This window comes from Hyposmocoma kahamanoa, unplaced genomic scaffold (genome assembly GCF_003589595.1).
Source record: "Hyposmocoma kahamanoa isolate Upper Pololo Valley unplaced genomic scaffold, ASM358959v1 132, whole genome shotgun sequence".
In the NCBI taxonomy this organism is placed as follows: domain Eukaryota; kingdom Metazoa; phylum Arthropoda; class Insecta; order Lepidoptera; family Cosmopterigidae; genus Hyposmocoma; species Hyposmocoma kahamanoa.
In genome coordinates this window covers 383,817-410,032 of record NW_020653467.1, presented here as the reverse complement: position 1 = coordinate 410,032, position 26,216 = coordinate 383,817, and the positions used below count along the sequence as shown (strand labels likewise).

Here is a 26,216-nt window from a genome sequence, read left to right as displayed (position 1 = left end):
TACAATATTTATGACCTTATAATAAACCCGTCTCTGGCAGATTTTTTTACCTGTCTAGTATCGCACTCCAGCAATGCCAACATAGCAGCCGAATGCGTTCCAGCCGTGGCGGCTTTCAGCAACACAGGCAATCTGGAGTTCTGTCCCGGTACGAGACCAAGAAGTTGCAGTGCTGCTGCTGCGAGACACATTGCGCCACCTAAACCGACGGTGATCTTGACTATGCCACGGAGATCTTTCTCTACATCAGTCTGGAAAAAAGTAAAAAAAAAAACTTGAACGCGGCCTTATGATCTTAGTATTGATGATGATTTTAGTAACAGTAGAGCTCCATGACAAACAGTTCGTCCAGGGAAGTACTGCCACTAATTCTGCCGCCAAGCAGTAATGCGCGCATTACAGCGTTCCGACTTTGAAGGGTAAGGGTGCTGGATAAATTACATAATGTGACTTGTCAACTTATGTCTCGTCAATTTAATCGTCCCGTCATTGGTAACATAAAAAAAATTGTGTGATACCAAATGAAATAGGTAGGTAGGTTAGATGTAGATAGATCAATATAGATGAAGATTAACGGTAAATCAACGGTAATTCAGTTTAGAGCTGGCCCATTAATTATTGCCCTTAACTCCGAAAAGCGTAGGTGTCTGCAAACTTATAAAATAATTCCTACTTACCTACTACATACTTACCAGGTTATTCAAAAGTTGCATACCTTTCTTCACGTTATCAACGAGTGAAAATAAGTATTTTCACTCACCAGTGTGGATCTCGCGATGGTGAAGAGCGCGTATGTGCCGAGACCTCGGCATTTGCAAACGACATGAGTCTGCTCTGAGGGTACCCTCACTTCACAGGCTTTAGTGGTCCATGTTCGTGGGTCCGACGGTGTACGTAGTCCACATGCTAGTTTCGATGCTGGTAAAGTGTGTTACAAAATCAATTTTTGAATAAGTTCATCGTTTCTTCTCGCAATAACATTAGTTTCAACCTTTCAAAAAATTTCAAGATTGCCATAACCGCTACGATTGGCAATCGTATTATATATAGAATGAAGAAGACGAAGCTACTCGTCTTTTGCTTAAATCTAAGACGCTGTCTATGGTACCTGCGAATAAATATGAGGAGGTTCAACACGTAAGTAGGAATACCTACAAGTCATTTACAAGGACTTAAAACAAGATGGTCTTTTGTTAACTTTGACTAATTTTGAAAAACAGTTCTAATAATTGGTCCCTTTTAAACAAACAGGCTAAATAGCCATATTTTTGGATTTATCAAATAAATTGTAGTTCAAAAATTGACGCGTGAGAAGTGAGTAAGAAGAGTTACCATAGACCAATAACTCAAGAGGCCCGCTATTCGTAGTTTAAGGGTCGTATTCTAGAACTCTACTCAATGCTCAAGTCAGGATTGCAATTGAAACACAAGCACTGGAAATACGACCCTAATGGCAGGGAGTTGAGTATGATTTCGAGTGCTTTAAACCATACTCAAATCCTGACTTGAGCATTGAGTAGAGTTCTGGAATACGACTTTAAGACAGCGCAGTCAGGTATTTAGTACCTATCGGTACACCAGATGTCGCGATAAGTACCAAATTATAATTTGGATATAATTGACTATACTTGAACTACAATATTGTAACAATACCAATTAATATATAGCAATATACACAAAACTTTTGGTCGCAACTTTAGAGTTTATGTGATACAATTTTTATAATTTTTGCGCAATTTCATCTATTTCAGCTGATTCGCAAAAAACCCATTAATTTTAATTACAATTTTGTTCGGCAAGATTCTTGTAATCTTAATAAGTAACTAAAAAATTGGTACAATTCGTAATAAATCATCTAATACAACCACGATTTAAAGTGACAAACGATACAATTTGCTTGTATTGTTACTTGCTGAGAATATGTAAAGTTAAATTTAATTATTGATAAACCACAATATTGACGCTGAAAACACGAATTTCTGACTTAGCGCACTTTTGAAGGAGGTACAGATTTATCCCAGCTACTCTAATTTCAAGTGATAACAAACAAATCAACTAGATGGCGCTTATTACATAGATTTTAATGGATACTGCCGGCTTTCTTTTATTTTGTTTAGCATTAGCGCCATCTACCCATACCAGCGTGCGTTAGTTTATAAATTAGGTTATAACCATAAATTTAGTAATGGTTGTAACCACAGACATATGTCTAGATAGACGCCGCAAGTACAGCAATTTGTATGAAAACCAAGCGTGCCACATTTTTTGTACCCCCTATGACGTCACAAGAACTATTTAGTGATGGGAAACCTCCTTCTCGATCGCTCTTAATCGATTAAACGTAAATACGCTTATTCCATTAAATTAATCGATTCTAAATAGAATAATTTTTGTTCAAGTATTTGTTGATTACAAGTAGTCGTAATATTAATATAGTAGAAAAATATTAGAATAAGATAGTTAAGCCCTTAAAAAAAATTAAGACTTTAATTTTTAATCGACTTAAAATTATTGTCCTTCCAATAAAATGAGTTATCTATAAAATCTTTTTGTAATAGAAGATCTTATCGATTAATTTTAATAATGAAAACGCACGTCAATATATGAACTTGCGACTGCCTTAATCAATTTTACTAGATGGTTTTCTGTTGGTAATTGATCAATTGATGAATGGCACGACAACTGAAAATGGTACTGCTGACGAAATATAGTAAAATGTTATTAATCTGAAGAGGTTTACTTAATAACGGCCTCTTGTGAAACTTTTGTGATTTGTTTACTATTTCTCGGATTTCTAACTCTGCTACTCTGCATATTTGGTTAGAATCTAAGGTGGAATAAACTAAACCATCTCCGTCCTTGAAAGCAACGAACTAGTACGTATGACCAACTCCAGGTTTTTGTAAAGACAGCGCACTGTCACGTTCTTCGCATTTTATTCATTTTTTGTATTACTCGTACTACATATCCGGCGATGTACGTAATTATTTGTTCACTATATTCGGATATTCGAGGCAAGGTGCTGCAAAAATTATCGAAATTACAGATAGTACTGATAATAGATACTGCAAAACTGAAAAAAAAAAAACGAAACTTTACTAAACGTTATAACAAAAAATTATAGAATATTTTTATAATATTGTTAAGGTCATAATAATGTTCGTCCCTTTGTTTTCAAAGTCGATCAGAATCAAGAACAGTGTTGCCTAACGTATACATCGCTAAATGTCAAATTTGGCCAAAAAAAAAAATTGAAAAAATTGAATGCATTGTACAAAAGTGCTTTCGTTCGATATTCATGGCGTATTAACAAAGGGTCACAAATATATCGCACCAAGTGATAGCCGCAATGTATTACAAATGATGAGGCATACACTCGGTTGCATAATTGTTTTCTCGACATTCATACAAAATCAAAATAATTGTTTTTTTTTAATTGGAAGGAAACGTCCCGGTTTACTCGTTTACCCACAGTTCTGGTTCACAATTACGCATTTTTCGCGTTTTCGACTGGTATTTATCTACGATAACGGTCGAGCGCGTTCTGAAGTGTAGCAGCGGCAACTAAGTGTATTTCACTTGCATTGAGCACGCGAAGTACGTATATTTGCGGCGTCTATCTAAATATGTCTGTGGTTGTAACACACAATGCCATCTATTCGCAGGCATATTTGTCAAAGCGCAGAAAATAATTTTAGCTCATGTTCAACATTTGAGTAATTGGATTATTCAAATATTGACCATGTTTGAATAATATTACAAGGAATACAATTACTACTTATATTCGATATTAATGGTGAATTAAATTATATCCACGGCCATTTACATAATATAAACTACTTCCAAGATATCGATTAGCGCCATCTGGATATAAGACGGAACTTTCACCTTTTTCTGAGTTACGATCTTTTTTTTCCGAGTATGGAGATTAACAGTCCTCTCGAGTTAGTTGTGTCGACTAGTTGGTGCATGGAGTTACTTACCGACAGCACTATAATTTTTGATATGAGTGAACAGCAAACTGACAGTATGCTGTAGAGATTTATCGACTCCCGCGCCTCTGGCCCATACTTGTATCTGTTGTGATGAGAGTAGATATTCCATCTCGCGACCGCTCCTGGAAGACGACTTACTGCAACGCGCGGCACCATGTCAGGTTATAACATAGGAAAGAAATAAAATAAATCATATTAAAATTAAACGAAACGGGAAAATTAAACGAAATAAACTTTAGGAAATCTAAATTCTAATAATTATCTACGTACTTAACTAAAATTCTGGCACATAATAGGAACAACACATAGAAGATCTGTCCCAAAAGTATCCGAACAACATGCTCCATCCGGTGCTTCGACATCCCGAAGTAATTATGGAAGTCAGTTTTCGGAATACTTAGCCTTCAATGCACTCGTCGCATTTTTTAAATCGTCTTTATGTCATTAAACTGACGCCCTTTGATCGGAACATCGAGTATATTACCAGAGATTAATGGAGACGAAATATGGGTCATTCATCCCTGGCAACTGATCAGGCAAATGGGCTCTATATCACTTTTAAATATCAACTCTCGTTTGCGCTGAAATCACAAATTAGAAAACTGAAATAGTACAGCGCCAACAACTGACCTGTGTGTATGTATCTGTATATTCCAAAAATATTCTGTATTTATTGCAATACTGATAATATCTCTAATAATGGGGGCTGTTCCGTTCGGAGGTGTGGGAAAAACAGTAAAACATCTGATTACAAAATAAACGGAATCACATTTCATTGGTAATTAAATATATCATTTTGTAATTTTCGTCCATTATGGCAAAGCTCATGGCAAACTGGTCGTATTGAAGTGAAACAATTGACGACACCCGACAATTTCGAATTCGGGCTGGCCAATCAGAACTCAGTAGTCGTCATCGTAATGATTTGGCAGAATAGTTTTCAAATAAATTAAATGTCTTTTCGTCTCTATTTTTGGTTATAATATACTCGATGGAACACAATTTTCAATGTTGAGAACAGTCAAAAATCATAGGGGCTACATCGAGCCTGTATGGAGGTTGGCGAAGTTGAATAATCTTATGTTTTGCCAAAAACTGTTGGACAAGGTTCTATGAAGGCACTGGCACATTATCATGGTGAAAATTGCCACTTGCCCAAAAACTCGGCCGTGTTCTTCGTCCACCAAATCTTTTCAGAGCTCCAAGAGGAGCATATTTATGGTGCACCACGTTCCTGAGATTGAAAATTCCGCACAAAGGGGATCGGTTTAACGACATCGAGACGATTTAAAAAATGCGACGATTCCACTGAAGGCTATTTCCGAAAATTGACTTCCATAACTGCTTCGGGATGTGAAATCACCGGTGGGAGAGTGTTATTCAGTCAAATGGAGATTAGTTCGAAGGCTTTCCATGAGCCAGATTATGATGAATAGACCCAGCGCGGAATAACAGACGAAGGTCAAATACTTTGGAACAGACCTTGTATGTTAAATACCTACAAAAATAACTGATATCTACAATAATAAATTAATTAGTTTTTTACTAAACTTTACTATATTAAATTGGTGAAATATTATATAGGATGAATAATTATATGCCTTCCATCATCGACCTTTTAGTCGGTAAGTGGCGTTCTACAAACTAATGAAAACCGATATTTTCGGCTCAGTATGCAGCACAAAATTTGTGAATATTCAGTGGAGATACTCTTAGGAAAAGAAACAATACATTTCGTATTTTAAGCTAAAATAAATCTTCTTGTCTTTTCTAGTGTAAGGAGAGACATCTACTTACTTGAACTCAATAGACCTCCTCAATGATGGCAATCTAGCTGCCAAGTTGTGGTACGACACGGTAATAACAGAGGCGTTTCCTGTCCTCCCAAGAAGTTCAACTCCTGCTGAAGCTAGCAACCATTCTTCTGATCCTGACAGCGTATGGTGTAGTTTAAAATGTGCCCCATTATCTTCTCTGACGGGTTTCGACTTCACTGAGAACTCATGGAGCCGGGAATCCAGGTGGTCTTTCATACCCGCTGTGTTAACTATTGCGTTTTGGAGGTCGTAAATTTTCTGTAATGTACAAGTGTCTACTTGTTTAAATTTATACACAAATAAATTTACTGGCTCTAAACGTTCATTGAGTTATAAGGAATTTTTACGCAGTTAATTAAAGGAATGTTAAATTCAAATTCTAAATTCTAATTCTACAGCATTTAGAATCACGAGTAAAATTATTTTTGCGCTCAGTACGCTCGTGGTACAGTGATGACATGACTATTAGAATTTTCCAAATTTCGTCTTCTAATGTGTAAAGTGCTAACCTCTTCATCTAAAAAAGAGTCAGGATGTTTAAGCAGCGTATCGTAGATCTTCAATAAGTGTTCAATACTCTCAGCTCTGTCCTGCTGTTTGCCAGCTGCTGAAAGAAGGTAGTGTAGCATTTCTCTCGAATGTTGGAGGGGTAGAGTGCCCTCGCCGGGATGTGCGGGGAGGGACCGGAGCACTGCGCCGTATTGGTGTGCAACATGAGACACGTTTTCCCATGAGTAGCCATAAGAGATCTGGATAAACTGGAATCAGAATAAGAATGTTTTATAGACGTTAAGTTACTGACAGTAACACTACACAATCTGTGCACAATTACTGAAAATGTTTCTCCGGTTTAAACCGGTAGGTAAGTAGTGCAAACTATTTACCTGATTGTAAATTTCCTTTAAAGAATCAGCAACACATCCGGAGAAATCAGGCAACATCCATTTCACTCCATGCTGTCCAGTTTTTGGTTCACAAAACCTGATAACAAACCCATAAGTATTATGAGGATTGTTATTACATTGCTCTCAGGAAAACTTATATCTTTCAATTTGGATGATACCTTGTAGTCTCTCCACTATGCCCCGGTGGGCAACTAGCAGAAGCGTGAGCTCCAGGCGCCGTCTTTGGCCAACGGAGGCCGTGTGACGCCTCTGCTGGGCAAGCCTCATCAGTAGGACCTAAGGCCCACATAGTGACTCCTTTGGCATTCGTACCAGCCACTGATGATACTTGGCATCTGAACTCTCCCGATTTCTGAAGTATGACATTCATTTAACATTCACAAAGACGAATATGTTCAAGTACATATATGTCATTATTCACACTCTTCATATATTGCGAGGCATATAGTTGATTAAAAAATTGTATACAATGTTTGATCTACAGGACCAGAGATGGGCCGTGGGTTCAAATAAAACGCCATCAACTCGCCCGGGTTTTAACCCATTTTTGCCCAAAATCGTGAGCAGAAACGGAAAATGCGGAATTTGATATAATTCCATACATATTTCAAATTTAGATTAAAAACGTCTTTTTTAGATGAAATAGGGACAACTTTACGCAATACCCACCTTTCAATCCTGTGGATTCTCACTACTAAGGATGCATCCTTATATATGTAATGTATATAATCGTAATATGCATATTACGATTCCATTTTTATGAAGATCGAATCAAGTGCGTACGATCTAATAATTTTGTATCGATTTCAAGCGAATCGATTCAATAGAAAGGCAAATCGAATCGTTTAGATCAGAAAGCAATAAACAAACATTTTATAATAATATAAAATTTTCTAAGTTCTCGATCTTTGTATTAATAATTATAACGAACTAGTGGAGTAATTTCACCAAAAATAATTGAAAATAGTGGTGGTGAATAAAACGGTTACCTATCAGTAGGTCGAAATGACATTGGGAAGAAATAACGTTTGATCGAAATTTCATAACCTCGAAAGTAATTTTGAGAGGAAAATGATTTTTCTTTTAAACCTAACTTAACCTAGCCTAACCGAACCTAATCGTGTCTTTGCGCTAAACATTCAACATATCCTGAAAGAACAACTGTTTTGTTATAATTCGGTTTTCGGTATAACGAAAATTCGAACAAACGTTATTTCGGACAAAAAATTTTTCGAGTTTGTGATAGGTTACCCAATAAAACAATTAATTCATAATGATTAATCATTTCAAAACTGACCTGGATATTGTAGAGCTTTAATACGCTGCCGGCGGGATACAAGTCTTCCCAGACTTCTCGTCCAGGTGCAAGTGGTAATAAACTCCGCTCCCTAGCCCAGCTGAAGCCCAAGGCTCCATGAACGCGGCCAGCGTCCGCCAAGCAGGTGATGCTTACATTGTCACCCTATGACACGTGAAAATATCTCATGAACTCATTGCCTCAAAGGCACGTTTGTAGGTATAAATAACCTCATACAACTGCCAAATAAATGAATCATTAACCGACTTAAAAAAAAAGGAGGAGGTTATACGTTCGGCTGTATGTATATTTTAAATGTTTTCAGATGTCTTCGTCAATTGTGGGCCGATTTTGAAAATTGTTTTTTTGTTTGAAAGGGTGCATTTTCGTGGTGGTCCCATTGTCACCAAGTCAGTATCTGATGAAAGGATGCCATAAAAATCGAAGAAAATCCACAAATTTTACAGGCATGTCCGTGTATTCACCAATTTCTCGACCGTCTCGATTTGAAAATTCTTCTTTTGTTTTTTTTTTGAAATTTGTTTGAAGGACCACTCGAGGTGGTCTCTGATGCTGTTCTGGGTTCGTTTCGGCTATCACAAATCACTAATTATTTTCCGCAAATAAATAAGCCGACTTTTCACTTGACACAATACGTGCATTCAACAAATCAACAGTCACCATGAAAACCAGAAAAGAAAATATAAAATGTATAAAGGAGTTCGTAACAGTCCCATTGTCACCAAGAAGTCAGAATCTGATGAGGGGATCCCAAGAAAATCGAAAAAAGCAGACTTTTGAGGTCGGTTTTTTTTCTATGAAAAGTTACAATTATTATTTTGTATTCTTAGGTTTTCGCGATTGTTACACATAGGAAATGAAACTATTTTTCCGGATTTAAACCGCGTATATTTGTTTTTTCAAACAAACCGACGTTTCGGGCCCTTTACAGGTACCATTGTCACGGTTGACTGAGGTGGTACAGTCTTCAACCAGTTATGTCTAATATTAATGCAAACCACCCTATTTTTTCACTACAGTTACAATAGTTATTAATTAACGCGGTCTCTCTTATATTGGACAAACAAAGCGAAGTATTTGTACCCGCGTCAAAGAACATATAGCTGATGTCAAACATCGTCGCGTAAACAAGTCTGCAGTCTGCGAGCATGTCATGGATAAACCTACACATTCAATGAAGTTTGACAAACCCCAGGTACTTGCAAAAGAAGTCCGTTATCTGCCCAGGATGCTGCGAGAGGCCATTGAAATTAAAAAACATCCTAATTTCAACAGGGAAGATGGTTTCTCCGTACCATCAGTTTGGGATCCAGTATTTCCTCTAATGAAAAATCCCAAACAGACATAAGACTGCAGTACTAATTAATATGTTTTAGTTTATTCTAATTTCTATTAATAATTAATAATAAATTAAACTTAATAAAAATTCATTCAATAAAATAATTTGTAAAACTTAATGTAGCGTAAATTGGAATGTTTTCTTTGTAAAATTAAAAATAAGGTATTTAATTAAAAACTATTGTAACTATAGTGAAAAAATAGGGTGGTTTGCATTAATATTAGACATAACTGGTTGAAGACTGTACCACCTCAGTCAACCGTAACCATGGGACCTGCAAAGGGCCCGAAACGTCGGTTTGTTTGAAAAAACAAATATACGCGATTTAAATCCGGAAAAATAGTTTCATTTCCTATATTATTTTGCATTTAAGGAACTATTCTGTCCTTTTTATCATAACTAGCGCAATCGACATTTTAGTGAAATTGAGTGCTTAAGATGTCTGAAATCAGCGAAACGTGATCTACAACACTCTATAAGCATTTTTTCCACGGACTTCAACAAAGGAGGAGGTTCGCAATTCGCCTGTATTTTTTTATGTATGTTACGCGATTACAAACGTGATACGATTTTAATGATTCTTTTTTTATTGGAAAGAGGGTACCGCAGCACTGATTCCATTCACATGTGAAGAAAGTATTCTACTTCTCAGGGTGGCAAACTAGGGAATGAATCCGGTTTCACGCACTTTCCAGTAACCGATTGCAATAAACCTTGGCAAATAGATATATATATAAGTCCACGAACTTTTGAGTTCGTTTTTTTTTAAAAAAAAGTTGTAATTTATATCTTATTTAGTCCCAATTTTTTTGTTAAGCAAAATCAGTGTAATTGACATTTTTCGAATAAAAAAGGCCATATCTGGAAAGTTACCAAAATTCAAATGCGTTAGTTAATGACAAGGATATACTGCCCATATTGTTAGTTGTCGTAGTAAATCAGCGGCGTTAGACATATTTTTGGACGTTTTCCCATGAGACCCAATAGCGGCGAGTTTGTCATTAGCTTTCACATCACTAACCTTATTAACAGTCAATGTAGACGGTACTAGTCGTATATCCGGGGGTTTGAGAACAGAAAGCCGCAGCGCTCTACATCTTCGTCTGCCAGCGTCTTGAGCGGCGCAGGACCATCGGCCTCCGTCAGGGCTCTTGGCTTCAGAGACACCTAGCACAGACATACGGCGACCGAGTGCATCTTCTGCTACTGTTCGTGTCCAAATATCTCTGGAAAATTTATAGCGACATTAAGGCATAAAAGTAAACATACGTGATTATAGTAAGTAGATTTTAAGGTATGTTGTAATTACTATCCACACCTCAAGTATTTGCGGTAAGTGTAACATTGAGCCTCAACCCTAATGAGGATTGCCAAAAATTTGTAAAAAGATTTTAAAAGGAAAGACGTTAAATGATTGAATACCATGGTGGTGAAACATACTGACATTCAGTAAAAACTTAATTAAAGAACGACATTGTTAAACATAAATTGTGAGGCTATCATTTTTTAACCGACTTTAAAAGGAGGAGTTCCTCAATTAATTTTTTTTTGTTGAAAAGAGGGTGCCTCATTATTGGTCCCATTTAAATTTAAAGAAAATATTCCACCTCTAAGGGTAACTACACTTACACACGCAAACTACACTTTCCGGTAACCGACTTCAATAAAACTTGGCAAATAGATGTAATTCCACAAACTTTTGAGGTCGGTTTTTTTAACAAAAAAGTTTTATTATTGTCTTTTTTGTCATCATTTCTTCATTTCATGAGTTTCAAAGGAAAAATGGATCTTGTGACCGGTGCAGCAACAGAATTAGGAGTTTCTACAATATTGAGCTTTGTGCAATACTCTGATAACACAGTGCTAAGTTACGTTAACAAGACGGATTAACAGCAACAAAATTACACTGCGATTAGAAATGGTCCAATTATCACATCTATGACTACAAGTGGATCTACATACCGAAAGGGACGAACGTATTGATAACAATACCCAGAACCTTGCAACTCCTCGTTGGCGGAGTAGGAATATTAACTACGGATCAAAACTAAGATAAAAGACATTTTAAAAACTTAGATCGTATTAAGTCTGTTAATTTACAGTGCCTATTGTGTTAACAAACAAGGCTGCTTCCAACTTGGTTCCTACAAAGGGATGTACACTATAGACATTGCTAACATAGCAACTCGCAGTTCTCAGGATATCGTCTTTGTATTGCAAATAGCAATGTTGTATTGAAATGCTCGTGAAATGTACAATAGTTGACTTGTTTCTAGGGGTGTTACGCTGAACGCGGTGCATTCAGGTCGTACAAGAAAATTATATTTTATATATAATTATATTATATTTTGAAATTTATTACAGATCCTAAACACCTATTCAATAAAATGCAAAACACACCATACCAAATCGATAAAGTGACGATTTTATTATTCTTTGTATTTGACAGATATGGTGTAGATGCTATGTACTAATGTCATTGAAACCTATTATAAACATGGGATAATAAGACCAGTTTGGGTAAGTCCATACAAACGTAGCATCGCAGCATGTATGTGTGCGTGCTCGCCGTGCACCGTGTATTTACGGATGCACACATTGTCATAATCTCGCGGTACACTCGCATTGCAAAGCGCGGGTCAAAACGGGCCTTTCTTTATAGAATTGAAACGTTCGCTCGGTGATTAAAAACTGATAACAAATGGTAGACGTGTTTATTGTTGTGTTTGTGGTGAAAAGAGTGTCTCAAATCATCAATCATATCATAATCGAGATACAAATCAAACAAACATATAAAGAGAGAAAGAAAAAGAGCGAGAGAGAGAGAGAGATAAAAGTTATACCTATAAGTAAAATTATAGATCATATAGGTATACCTTAGTACATAATATACAAACACTTACCTAGTAGTGCCGTTGAAGTTAACCTTAATTCCGTCCTTGTACCATGTGAACTCAATCTCTGGAGATCCGTATGCCATACAGCTTAGAATATATTCAGAACCCTCCCATACTTCTGGTTTCTGGTTGACGATAAGTGTCTTGAAACAAAACAAGTAAGTAAATTAATTTTTATTCGTACTACAATAAATTGTATGTAATAATACATGTATAATGTCATAATATAGGGTCATGTGTTTTCTGCTACTGGAGCCACTGAAAATCAGTGTCGTAGCACTTTCCGTGAGACGACACCAATGTGAGTGGATGACAGATTCCGTAACAGCACAGCAAGCACGCAAGCAAGCAAGCAATATTTTACGGCTTATCACTTCATTATTTATTGTTATAATAACAATAATAAATAAAAAAATTGTTATAGTTATTTGATTCTTGTTTATGGGTTATTTGTGTGTACATCTAATTGTTATTGTTTGTTGTTATGGTTTTTTTCGTTTTTTTCATGTTTTATGTATCGTATTGTTAAATGTAGGTATGTGTACCTACTGTGTTGTTTCATAGGATTAACTCACATAGGCGCAGAGTCAAAGCGTCGCGACGCGTCGTGTTTTTCGCCTATAGCATATTCATCTCTAATTTCCTATTATTAAGGTACAAATTTATTCTATGCAAATATGGAAACGGGCGTCGACGCGTGTCGACGCTTGGATACAGTATAGAGGACGGATGGACGCGGCATCACTTGAGCGCAGTGAGACGCCAGACGCCGACCGCACTGTGATCCGGGTGTAATAATGCGCGCGTCGTCGCGCGTCGCCAAGCGTTCTAGTTGAAAAACAGGACGCGACGCGACGCTTCGACTCTGCGCCAGTGCGAGTTGTGCCTTATTGGAATTTATTCCAAATTGATAAAAATATTTTAGTAGTTCTTTTAAATCTAAAATCTTTTATTCGACTTGACTTATACCTAGTGTACATATATATATGTCAATGGCGAGGCGTGAATCGTCTTTGGTAAAGCAGAAGCTTTAAGTTTTTAAAAAAAACAAAAAACACTTTAACAAAAATTTCTTTTCCTGTTAAAAAGACGCTTGGCACAACACTTATTAGGACACAAGATACTAGTTCACTTCATTTGACAGGATAACTTATTGTACACATAAAATAACCATAGCTTTTAAAGTAATTTTACATTTTAAACTGCTCGTCGCGATACGACAGTATGTAAACAAACACATTATGCTAAGTGTTGCTATTTTAATTACCTATGAATTACCATGACCTTCTATACACAAACATTCGTTACCGAGTTCTATTAGAAAGAAACGCCCAATTAAATATAGATACATATGTAACATTATTTATCGTTAAGATTTACAAAATAGAAATTAACCATATTTTGTATTAATTTGCAATTATAATAATTTTGTTACATTATTTTAAGAAAGTTTTACATCTGGCAACGATTCTGACATTAAAACAAATGAAAATATAATGTGTTGAAATAAGGTTTAAATTTAAGTGAACGCTATTCGACAATAATAATAATAACGCACACATTCAACATAGCCCCGCACTAGGGAAACCCTGTGTCGCGGGTGCCATGGACATACACATACACAACCAAAAATTATATCCAAACTGTGTGCGTATATTTTGATAGGAGCGCGTAGATTTCATGAATGAACATCTATATTTATATATATTATATATATCGAATAGACATCGAGTATGAAATAGAACTCGCCGATCCGCCGGCTTACCTCGCGCTGATTGGTTGAGATGCACCGGGACAAGTTATTTATGTATACCTAATAGTGAATATTTTGATAAATGTTTTTTTAAGTGTTGGGGAACGCCTCGCCACTGATATATGTACATGTTACGTAAAAATACATTTGTAGTAAATGTATTCGTCAATTCATTTTAAAATAAATACCAGTGAAAAGTCGCAACATGTGTTTAGATTAAACGCCTACCATACCCGTCTCTACCTCTCTACATGCGTGTAAATATGTGTTATCTAAATAAAATGTGCCTAACTACTATGCATACTCGTACAACAGGTAATTCACACCGCAAATGAGCAATTCAACGTTGCAAGCGGCTATAAAAGTAATTTATGTTGGCTCGCTAAAGGTTCTCCTCCTATTAGTGTAACAAAGAAGGTGCTAAGTCAGGTTAACGAGGAACAGCAGAGAGAGCACGCGCTGGCCACACGCCAGCCCCGTACGAACGTTAGAGAATGCACATTTCAAATAATTAAACTTTCACCGGGTCGCGACATTATTGGGGTCGAGTTGGCACTCTGAATTCTTTAATTGTTAAACGAAGCAGTAGTAGGTTAGTCTGCTTTGATAACGGTTAATCGTTTGGTAAGGAAGTGTGTAGGTCCTATATTTAGGTACCTATTTTCTAATGTTAATTATGATTTAACCTGAAAATGAATTGAGACTTTTGAGACATTCCACCGATGTGCAGAGTGGGGGTGTACCCTTGTGAGTGTATGTGTATATGATTTAGAGATTTGTGTCGATCGTAAAATCGTTGACGGCGGCATCCTGATGGTTGACGACTAGCTGCGATACGCGGCGTACCTAATCGGCGTGGCATATATTTCTCAGATGTTAAAAAAAACTCAAAAACATTGTTTAAATACATATTCGTATCCATTTTCAACATTTTTAAAACTTTAACTTCTATTTTGCGTAAGTAGGTAGTATTACAAAAATAATCAGCTTAAAAAACAATCATTTAAAAATAAACGCTCTTAATTGTATACACATATAGCATGAATAAATGTTTTGCAATTAATTTTAATCGTAATGAAATTTTGTATTGAACTGTATAAACTGCTACTTAATTAAAATAAAATAGATTTTCGCCACGCCGATTTTACGTCTATCGAATTCGCCGGGAGCGGCCGCGCGGCGGCGCACACATCTCAAACGATATAAATTTAACGCATACAATTATTAGAGCGCATAATTATATAGTAAAACTAGACGGGGTTACCTGTAGGGTAAGTGCAGGGTGCATGTCAAAGTGCAGCGGTGTGTTGAGTAGGCGAAGGCGGTCGGTGCGAGTGCGCGTGGCCGCTAATCGCGACAGTGAAGCACGCATCTGACCCGCTTCTTTGCGTGTGCCCCAAATCCGCAAAAACACTGTACGCGCGTTGTTAGTGGCTTCTAGGGAACTGAAATGTTTGTAAAGTGGATTACATTTAATTCAATTATAAATACATGAACCAATCCAAGTAATCATCATCGACCCATTATTCGTTCCACTGCTGGGCACGAGTCTCTAAACGGACGGTTTAAGCCAGAATTCGCAATGCATTGCGGCCAAGGGACTTCACAAGTTTTCCAAAAGTTGTAAACCTTTTTCGTTATGCAAACAGGTTGTAATGCTACATTTACAAAGGTACTTAAATTAGAAATTAAAGTCATAGGTGCATGTCGTCATAGGGATTCGAACCATCTACGTCTCCATTGAAGAGCAACCGTTCGTCCACAAGGCTACCGTCGCCCTTACTGATTACACGATCGATTTCAAAATTACTGCCATATAAAAAATAAAACACAAATCGCACCTTTGGTGTAATAAGGTCACATCTGCAAAATGACAACGTTTCAGAAGAGAGGTTTAAAAATTGTAAGAACGAAACTAGTCGATAAGTTTTATGCTTAAATAGGAGAATTATAAAGTTTTGCATATACAAATTTTATTTCATGTAGTTCGTATTATTTTTATGACTATCATTGTCGCAAAAATACGTTTTTTTGACGCATGATCACATAGTCGCTTTGTAATACCAAGGGTACGAATTATTGCCAGTTAAAAATTAAATGAAAACTTTAAAGATAGGCACCAGAAACATGTTTTAGGTAAGTAACACTTCGAGATTAATTGGCTATTGGAAAAATTAAACGGGAAGTTTAGAAATTTAGTTAAGTACATGTTTTACCTTATATTTAAGATTTCAATATCATCCTCTAAAGTTATGTTTGACGCTTTCAAGTAGCTCGTGATCTGAAAAAGTTTAAATAGTTTAAGAACCGTAAGCCCATATAAAAATATCGACGTTATGGTCCTAGAAGATGTATGAGATAAATACGAGTGTACACTACAATCCATGCATGGATTAAGGCGGCCCATACAACGAGTATATTGTACTAGTGATATTTTTCAAACCTACAGTTTCACAAGAATATATTATAGTATGTCGTGGAGATCAACCCTTAGGGCGCTCCTTCACCGCGGGCATTCGCTTGTAATGTAATTAAGCCGGATTTACATTTACCTGAAGTGTCGTGTTGTGACGCGTTAAAACGGTGTCGGTTTCATACATTTAATATGGTTCGATTTATATTAGTGTGTCGTAATCTGACGAGACGGCTTGTGTTCTGTGTATGAAACCGTTACCGTTCTGACGCGTCACGACACGACACGACACGTCAGAAAAGTCCGGCTTAACAGTTCAAATTCGAGAATACAGCGGCGGGCGAGGGAGGAGAACCGAGAACTCGTTGGCGCGAGTTCGTGGTGAGGGAGCGTCCTTATGTTGCATAAAGATTTCTTTATGCGAAATGTATTTTATTTTCATATACAACATACACACGCTCAGGTCTACCATGAAATTCGTTACTATGTGACTTCGTTCGCAACGAAGCTCATTCGTACTACACATCTCAGTTTTACGATGAAAGTAATGTAAAAATTCGACGCGGTAGCTGTCATATGACGTTTCGGAGTAAGGAATCCACAAATACTTATGTCAAAACACCATATGCAGACCTCTTGATCTCAATCGACGATGTGACCGACTACGGTGATTCAAAGCTAGTTTACAAACTACCTCGATTTTTTGGCGACTGATATGTGTAATTAAAAAAAGAGTAAATTTGTAAACAACAGACGATCTACATCGTATTTTTTGTTGATCAACATGTGTGTGAACATACAAAATCGAGCAAATCTGTAGGCACCTTAACGCAGACTAATAAATCCATGGAAATCAAGCTTCAATCTCTTTTATCTGGTATTGGGGAACGCGTTTAAGAAGACAGACTATTTTGAATATTACCTTGTCAGACTCAATGGCGTTCAATAGATACGATCTAGAAACTTCTTTTTTTAGAATAAATATTTACGCGATGATGTGACCTACGACGGTACGCGATTTTTTTTAAATAAACTTGAAATTGTACTTTTTGACTAACATAGATAGGTACGTGTATTCAGATTGATTTTGGAGAATGCAACATTTCCTTGCCATGCAACCTTTCGTTAAATATCACCTGTTTGATGATTTCTTGGGATATGTTGATGTTAGGTTGGTCCACTACCTGCAGTCTTGTTTCAAAACGGGCCGCCGCTGAAACAAAATCAATAACAACGTCTATACAAGGTGTCCAGCTCGAGTTGTAAATGATGACAGAGATTCATCTGCTTTTCTTTTAATTAAGAGAAGTTGTCGATAGTCGTAGTAAAAATACTGAAGCGAGCAGTAGAGATGAAAAATTTGCAGGCGCATTTAGCCTGTTCAACATTTAAATTAAATTAATTCAACTTACGCTGCGCTGGCCTTATTTAAAATTACCGTATTTGCATTACATTAAACAGCTCTACTTCAAAAGAGTGTAACTGTAGTGATATGAAGGTCTACAACAAACTTCGACGTGAAATTAGGAATTGCAATAATTGTGCAGAATTATTATTTAATTACCTGCATCATATGACATTCTCAATATTGAAGATAAAATTAACATTTCATGTGTTCTATGTATTTTAATAATAGACAAAATTATTATATCTATTATTATTAATGTAATTAATATTAGTTTGTGATTAATTGGAACGCAAAATTATAGTGTATTTACAAATTATTGCATGAAAATTACATTAAAACTATGAAAACATTGTGTACCGCTAAGCTGATCACAGTGATTCAAAATTCATTCTTTATGGCTTATGTATCATAAAGAAATAAATGATGTAATTGCCTCACCCGGTTACTACGCGGTCTGCCACGCAGATGTCCCGGGTTCGACACCCGTGACAGGAGAAAAATTTATATGGACATTTATTTCTCTCGTGAGTTTGGGTGTAATTTATAGTAGTCTGTGTGTACGTCCATGGCACCCGCGATACATGGTTTCCCTAGTGCGGGGCTATGGGTGTGTGCGTTGTTATGTTAATAATTATTGTTTGATCTACTATTTTTAAAAGCACGTATTTAAATGATCATTTTAAATTTGCAAAAGCAGCAGACAAAAAAATTTAAACGGTCATCTTTTTTTAATGATCGATTGATTCTTTCTCCGATACATAAAATAAACTAATCGCTACGAGAAAAAAAGTTTGATTTGTATAAATGAACTCTGGTAGTTTTATGTTGGGCCTCAAAACTAAGACAAATGAGCATTAAAATTAAAATTTAAATATTTATTTTAAACACCAAGTAAAATGTTGATTATATTTGTAGACTAATATTATATTAGTTATAATATATAATTTGACCTGTAAACATGTCCGGAAATGCAGGCAAATTGGCTCCTAGCTCCTACTTACTTTTTCATATAGTATACGTTACTACCAACCTACTGAATGGAGGGCGCAACCAAGATTTATTAGGAGATCAATCTGCAAGTCATCAATCGTTAAAAGAAAAGACAAATGATAAAAAAAGAGGATCTAATATTATTTTTGAATACCAAATATTAATTTAGTATGTTTAAACATAATAAGAGTGTTACATCGGTGCAGTGCATTTATAATTTATCACACAGTTAATGTACATATACATTAAACATAAAAAAAATATTGTTTATTTAAAAAAAGGGGACATTTAAAAAATAGATCAATCAACTCTGTGAGGATCAAAATAATGTCTTATTTCAAAATAAATAATCTCAGTACAGAGTACTAAAAAAACCGACCTCAAAAGTACGTGGAATTACGTCTATTTGCTAAGTTTCATTGAAATATCCCCTAGTTCGCCACTATACAGGAATTGATACTGGAGATAATAAAAATAGGTTCTCACTACAACACTACTCAAAGTATGTCGAGAGAAAAACGCCTTGAATTGGAGAAATAGCAAAATCAACTAAATGATTGCTAAAAGCAATTGCTCCTAAATTAAAGTTAGGCGCTATTTACAAAAATGAATATTCATGCGTGAACAGCCACCCTTTGAGGTGGATGATTTTCTTCAAAATGAAATGGGACCACTATGGAAGTAACCCCTTTCCAACAAAAAAAGAATCATGAAAATCGGTTCACAAATACCGGAGTTATCGCGTAACGAACATACAAAAAAAAAGAAAAAAAAGAACATACAGTCGAATTGAGAACCTCCTCCTTTTTTGAAGTCGGTTAAAAAACTTTCTAAACAAATGAAGTGTGTACTTACAGAAATCGCTTGACTTTGGATTACAGTCACAAGTACTTCTGTCTTTGCAGCCTTCAGCGCACTCTTCTATACCGCAATCTGGAAAAGTAAACGTTCGCATCAACAACTTTAATACGACGTATTCAAGGTTCACGTATTAAGTAATGCCAGCTTTCTTTTAAGACTGTTATAGAATTTCTGCATTAGAAATGCTTTCGATTGAAATAGCTGGGTTTTGCAGTAAAAACATTTGGAAGGAAACGTATACGTACAGATAAAGTTTTCTTTTCAGTACTGTGTAAAAATTAAAAGGAGAAATTAAAAATACGTAGTAGAGCTAGTAGACGCTACCAAACTATATTAAGTTAGTAACAGTAGAGCGCCTTGTGAAAGTGTTCGTCCAGAGAAGTACTGTCACCTAACACAGTACAAAAAATAATAATTTGGAAGTGTAAGGGTCACCGAAATAAATCAAGATAGAACGGCGATGTGGGCGGGGCACGCGTGCCACAATCTTGTCTAATCTTGTCCAATAGTACAAGATTAGTCGCACGCTCATTTAGTATGCGTCGATTCTTGCTACAGTTCACTTGACGCAAATTCCGTGCAAAATGCCATATTGTGCCATTTCTAACTGCCTAAATAAGAGTGCGAGAGTCAGTCGGTCAAAGGGAGGCATTTCCTTTCACGGATAAGTTTATTTTAATTTTATTTTAATTTATTGGTTCACCAACAACTGCTTACACTAAAACTACAGCTAGAGAAATACATAACATTGTTTAAAGACTGAGTGCAACAGTTAATTACTGGTAAACACCTCATGCCATAACTGAAAACTCGTAATTAAGTACCTATATTAAGATTAAAGAATAATAAATAAATAATGTCTAACCATTTAACAGTAAAAAAGAAACAAAAGAAAACAGAAACAAAAAACACATGATCACCTACCTATACTACCTACTTATTTAACAATTTGTTGTGAACAAGCACACGAAACTTGCTTAGTGAGATTTGGTGTATATCACAATGATGACTGATTTCATTGAGTAGATTGGACAGTCTGGGTACATACATTGGACAGGGTGGGTTATTTGCATTAACTTAAATCTTATTTTAATACATATAGTAAACACGTTAAAACATAAAATAATTAATAAACTTCCATTGCTATCACAGTACAGTTAAATTCAAATTCCAATACGTGCTAGACAGAATGCATTATGCGCTTAACGCTGTACGTAGCGAGCAGCCTATATCGTATTAAGCGAACTATCTACTCTCGTGCGTAACGTTACAAAGCAATGCTGAACGGGATCCTAATCCTAATCCTATGATTAGTGATGGGGTATAATAAACAATTAGGGAGTTGTCGACTAATTCTTGAAAACATATTGTTTTAAAATACATTATAAATACCTTTTTTAAAATATTATATTTACGTTAATTGTAAATAATTAATACTTCCTTTTCGTTTCGATTTTTGATAGATTTCCAAAAGATCCGGATATTAAAAGTCGTTGGATTGAAGCTACAGGCAGAAAGAAATGGTTTCCTACAAAATATTATTTAATATTTTGTAGGAATTTTGTAGTTAATACTATTTGTTCTGCCCATTTTGTAGAGGAGAATTATAAGGCAACCAAGAAATGGCGACGTTTGGATCCAACAGCTTATCCTACAATTGACGTCTGGCAAGCTAAAAATCTTGTAAGTAAATGGTTATATTTAGCTCATTAAGTATTTTCTGATCGAAGTATTAGCGACTTCTAGTCCTAATGAAAATATTATTCGTTTTACGCAAGTTATTATTTATTATTATTATTTTTAATTTTTTAGAGAAATGTATGCTTAAATATTGTAAAGTGTTTTGTAATATTGTAAGTGCTGGAGGACCTAAGCGCCTTCTAGACATAGGTTTATCAAAATCACGATTGCGAGCATTCGTAGCGTGACCCGAATAATGCAAAAAGTCACTTCTTACACCCGGTTCAGCAAAAACGAAAATCCAGCAATGTCAAAAATAATGTATTAATTTCAATACATTGTTTAAAATAATTTTCAGATTTATTTAGAAGAGCCATCGACGTCATAACATATAAAAAAAAGGGAATTAGACAAACAGCAATCACCTCAGGTAAAAATTTGAACTTATACTCGTGTAATTTTTAAGAAATACCGTAAATTTTTGCTATTTCATTTATGGTTTTTTTGCCGAATATGTGTATACAGTGTATACAAACAGTTATAGTTTATATTTATATCAACTAAAATATCAACATTCACTGTCAGTGCTAGAATGAACCCTGTTTAATTAACCAGATCAAAATCAATAGATGTAAATAACAAATTTCAGAAATTCTGTTCATTTAGTTATTTATGGTGTGACGTAATTAGTTGCATCCACACCAACGAGCAGCAATTGCCTCATATGAGGTGTAGCGGGGACAAAAACTGTGAGTAGTCGTAACCCTGCAAGGGAATTTGCGAGCGAGATTGATCGGTTAGACTGGACGCGTCTCATAAGTTGCATCTTTTTAAGCTCCTCTATTTATAATATTAAACTAGGATAGCAAAGTAGATAATGTTTTTGATTTTTTGCCAGACCACAGCAGCAGAGAAACCGTCAACGTCATGTAATAACACATTAATGCCTAAGAGATACAAAATAGGAAAACATCTTTCACTTGAGGTAAATTGTCTAATAACTATTGAGTATTATAAAAAGATGACATCATCAAGCATTTGCATTTATAAGTAAGTTGAATAATTATATGGTTATTTTGTGTTTGCAGCCTTCAATTGATGTTACTGATATGCCAAGAAAAATGAAATTGAAAAGACAACTTGCTGGTTTTAAGTACACGTTATATAAATATAAATTATTACTAAAGAGCCTACGAGAGAAAAACCGCCGACAAAATAAGAAGATTTGCATCCTCCAAACTGTACTCCACGACCTCAAAGAAAAATCATTGCTAAATGAAGAAAATGCAGAAGTTTAAAAAAAATTAAATTTAACATCAAAAGAATTGTGTTGCCGGCAATTAAGAAATAAAAAAATCAAGTACCAAGACCAAATATTCACCAGCCCTTAGAACTTTTGCTTTAACTTTGAACTACTACCTACTCACCCAAGGCGTACAATTACGTCAGACAAAAATTTCATTTTAGTCTTCCACATCCACGTACTTTGAGGAAATGGTATGAATCTTTTGATGGTAATCCAAGGTTCACTAATGAGTCTTTAAATGCTGTAAAAATGAAAGTGAATAGTGTCGACTATCCACTATATTGCTGTTTGATGATTGATGGAATGGCGATTAGGCGAAAAGTTGAATGAGACGGTACCAATTTCCATGGCTACGAAGATTTTGGTGACAGCTTGCATAAAAAATGTGACGAAGTAAGTAATATTAATTATAAGTAACTTGTATAAACGGAAACTTTAAAGTACCAGTCGGCTATTTTTTGTCTAGTGGCGTGAATGGAGAACAGAAATAAAATTTAGTTATTTCTTGCCTGGAAAGACTACACGAAACCGGCATGACTGTTGTTGGGTTAACTTTTGACGGATGCCCGTCAAATAAAGCAATGGTATCTTTTTTAGGATGTAATTTTGACCCTAATGACTTGAAGCCGTATTTTAATCATCCCCTATCAAAAGAGCCCGTTATGGTACTTTTAGATGCATGCCATATACTTAAATTGGTTAGAAACACCTTCCAGGCATATGGCCAATTTTATGATAACCAGAGCCAATAAACTGGATTTACCTGAAAAAATTGAACGATTTGCAAGAAAAAGAAAATTTCCATATGTGTAATAAATTGCGTAAAGGTCATATTGACTTTCATAATCAAAAGATGAAAGTCAAGTTAGCAAGCCAGCTCTTCAGTCAAAGTGTTGCTGAAGCAATAGAAATTTGCAGGGATAAATTAACAATAGATGAATTTAAAGATTGTGGCGCCACGGTTGACTTTATTAGGATATTTAACGATTTATTTGATATTCTTAATTCGCGATCACTAAAAGCATTCCATTACAAAAAGCCTTTGAATCATAAAAACAAATCCGAAGTGTTTAATTTTTTGAATGAAGCTGAAATTTATATAAAAGGACTTAAAAATTCAGAAAGACAACCTTTGGTAACATGTGGTCGCAAGACTGGCTTCGTTGGTTTTCTAACCTGTATAATAAGTACTAAAAAATCGTTTCAACATTTGATAGAAAATAACCGTATACAGTTTTTGTCGATGTATAAATTTTCACAAGACCATTTGGAACTTTTTTTCTGCAATGTACGTGCACATGGTGGTTATAATAATAATCCTACAAGCAGAAAATTCAAATCTTATTACAAAAAACTGGTAACCCACGTGGAAATAAAACACGCTGAAGGTGGTAACTGTGTCGACTTACAAAAAATATGCATTTTAAATGGATCTTCTGCTTTGGGTACCATTAATGCTACGGCTAGTCGGAACACACTGACTGAAATTCATGAAAACAATGAATCAGACGACTTTGAATCAGTATTCCTAGCACCTATTAACTTCTCGGAATTTTCAAACCAGGTCGTAGCATATCTAAGTCGTAGGTATGCTTTTAAAGCAATTAAAGTGTGAAACGTGCATGAGCGCTTTACTTAATTATAACGATTTTGAAAAAAGACGATTCACTTTAATAAGCTTTAAGGATAAAGGTGGATTAAGGTACCCAGCAGAAGACGTCATTAAAATCTGCAAAATGGCCGAAACTGTAATAAACCACGTTACCAATGAATCTCAGAATTTCGTATTAAAACCAAAACAATCGAAATCAATGATTTTAAATAAAGTTTTAGCATGTTTTGTAGGAAGCAATATATTTGACGGTCTTTTATTCCACCAGTTCGATCAATTTGTGACCGAAAATCATGTAGTACATTTGATACGGGCTGTTGCGGAAAAATATATAGATGTACGATTCCGTTATCTAGTCAGATCTTTGAAACACACTACAACATTAAAAAAAAAATGCAACCTAGTGTATTTCATTTAAACTACAAACCTATTAAAATGTAATGTTACTATCATATTGAGGTTTAATTTTCTTATTACCTACACAACATATATCGATAGATTTAAAAAAAAAAGTCACTTCACTAAATATTCACCGTTGACGTCACGCAGTGGGCGGGGTTTGCGAAAAAGTTGACACGCTTCATCCGTTTAAAAAAGTGTATTATCGCCGTTCTATCTTGATTTATTTCTGTGGTAAGGGTGCTGGTGAAATTACATGCAAATGGGACTTGTCAACTTAGGTCTCAGGATGACGGGCGCAGTGGCAGTGCCCCTCAGATCTTTGTGATTTAAAGCTCTGAGTCGCTTATCACTAGGCGCACATCTTGTTCGTCCCGTTACTTGGTATTATAAAATATAATAAAAAAAAAATATAATCGAAATCTTAGAATAATAACGCATAGAATGATAGTTTCATATCAAACGAACTGTCACAAGTGAGGCAAAAACTAAATTCATGTAGGCGTAAGCAACTTGTAACTACGCTCGTCGGCACGCACACAAATATACAAATAATGATGCCATGAAATAACATTTCCCTCAAAAGTGGGGAAATTGTATCTTGCTTAACTCATCATTAAGTTAAAGGTGCCTACAGATTTGCCCGACATTGTCGATCAGGTGCCTACAGATATGCTCGGTTTTGTCGATGAAAAACGAATATAGCACTTATTTGTAAATCCAAGATGGCGGACACGATTTTTCAAAATATGCTATATGGGTATCATTTTCGAGGTATTTGGGGATGTTCATTACGAATATGGCACTCATTTCTAAATCCAAGATGGCGGACACGAGTTTTGAAATAAATGCAATATGGGTATCATTTTCCAGGTACTTGGGGGTGCTCATGACGAATATGGCACTCATTTCTACATCCAAGATGGCGTGCACTATTTTTCAAAAAAATGCAATATGGGTATCATTTTCGAGGTACTTGGGGGTGCTCATTACGAATATGGCACTCATTTCTAAATCCAAGATGGCGGGCACGATTTTTTCAAAAAAATGCAATATGGGTATCATTTTCGAGGTATTTGGGGATGCTCATTACGAATATGGCACTCATTTCTAAATCCAAGATGGCGGACACGAGTTTTCAAATAAATGCAATATGGGTATCATTTTCGAGGTACTTGGGGGTGCTCATTACGAATATGGCACTCATTTGTAAATCCAAGATGGCGGGCACGATTTTTTCAAAAAAATGCTATGTGGGTATCATTTTTGAGGTATTTGGGGATGCTCAATGTGAATATGGCACTATTTGTAAATCCAAGATGGCGGGCACGATTTTTCAAATAATGGCAAGTTGGGTATCGTTTTCGAGGTATTTGGGGGTGCTCATTACGAATATTGCTTTTGTTTGAACTGTCGTGTTTGCCATCTTGGATTTAGAAATGAGTCCCATATTTGTATTGAACATTCCCAAACATCTCGAAAACGATACCCAACTTGCCATTATTCGAAAAATCGCGCCCGCC

At 35.7% G+C, this 26,216-nt stretch overlaps 1 protein-coding gene across 1 annotated transcript in view; it reads right to left on the bottom strand.

The window, feature by feature from the left end:
* The window catches only part of LOC113240330, a 378,584-nt gene that overhangs the window by 4,812 nt on the left and 347,556 nt on the right, over positions 1-26,216 (bottom strand). Inside the window, exons 5-18 of the mRNA XM_026477603.1 lie at positions 19,691-19,768; positions 17,574-17,650; positions 16,241-16,305; positions 15,289-15,469; positions 12,278-12,414; positions 10,396-10,600; positions 8,015-8,179; positions 6,876-7,069; positions 6,697-6,793; positions 6,322-6,570; positions 5,793-6,070; positions 3,984-4,132; positions 761-918; positions 51-251 (exon numbers count right to left, since the gene is read on the bottom strand). Of these exons, the coding sequence (XP_026333388.1) occupies positions 51-251; positions 761-918; positions 3,984-4,132; positions 5,793-6,070; positions 6,322-6,570; positions 6,697-6,793; positions 6,876-7,069; positions 8,015-8,179; positions 10,396-10,600; positions 12,278-12,414; positions 15,289-15,469; positions 16,241-16,305; positions 17,574-17,650; positions 19,691-19,768 (2,234 nt within the window). The remainder of the gene's footprint in view (positions 1-50; positions 252-760; positions 919-3,983; positions 4,133-5,792; positions 6,071-6,321; positions 6,571-6,696; positions 6,794-6,875; positions 7,070-8,014; positions 8,180-10,395; positions 10,601-12,277; positions 12,415-15,288; positions 15,470-16,240; positions 16,306-17,573; positions 17,651-19,690; positions 19,769-26,216) is intronic.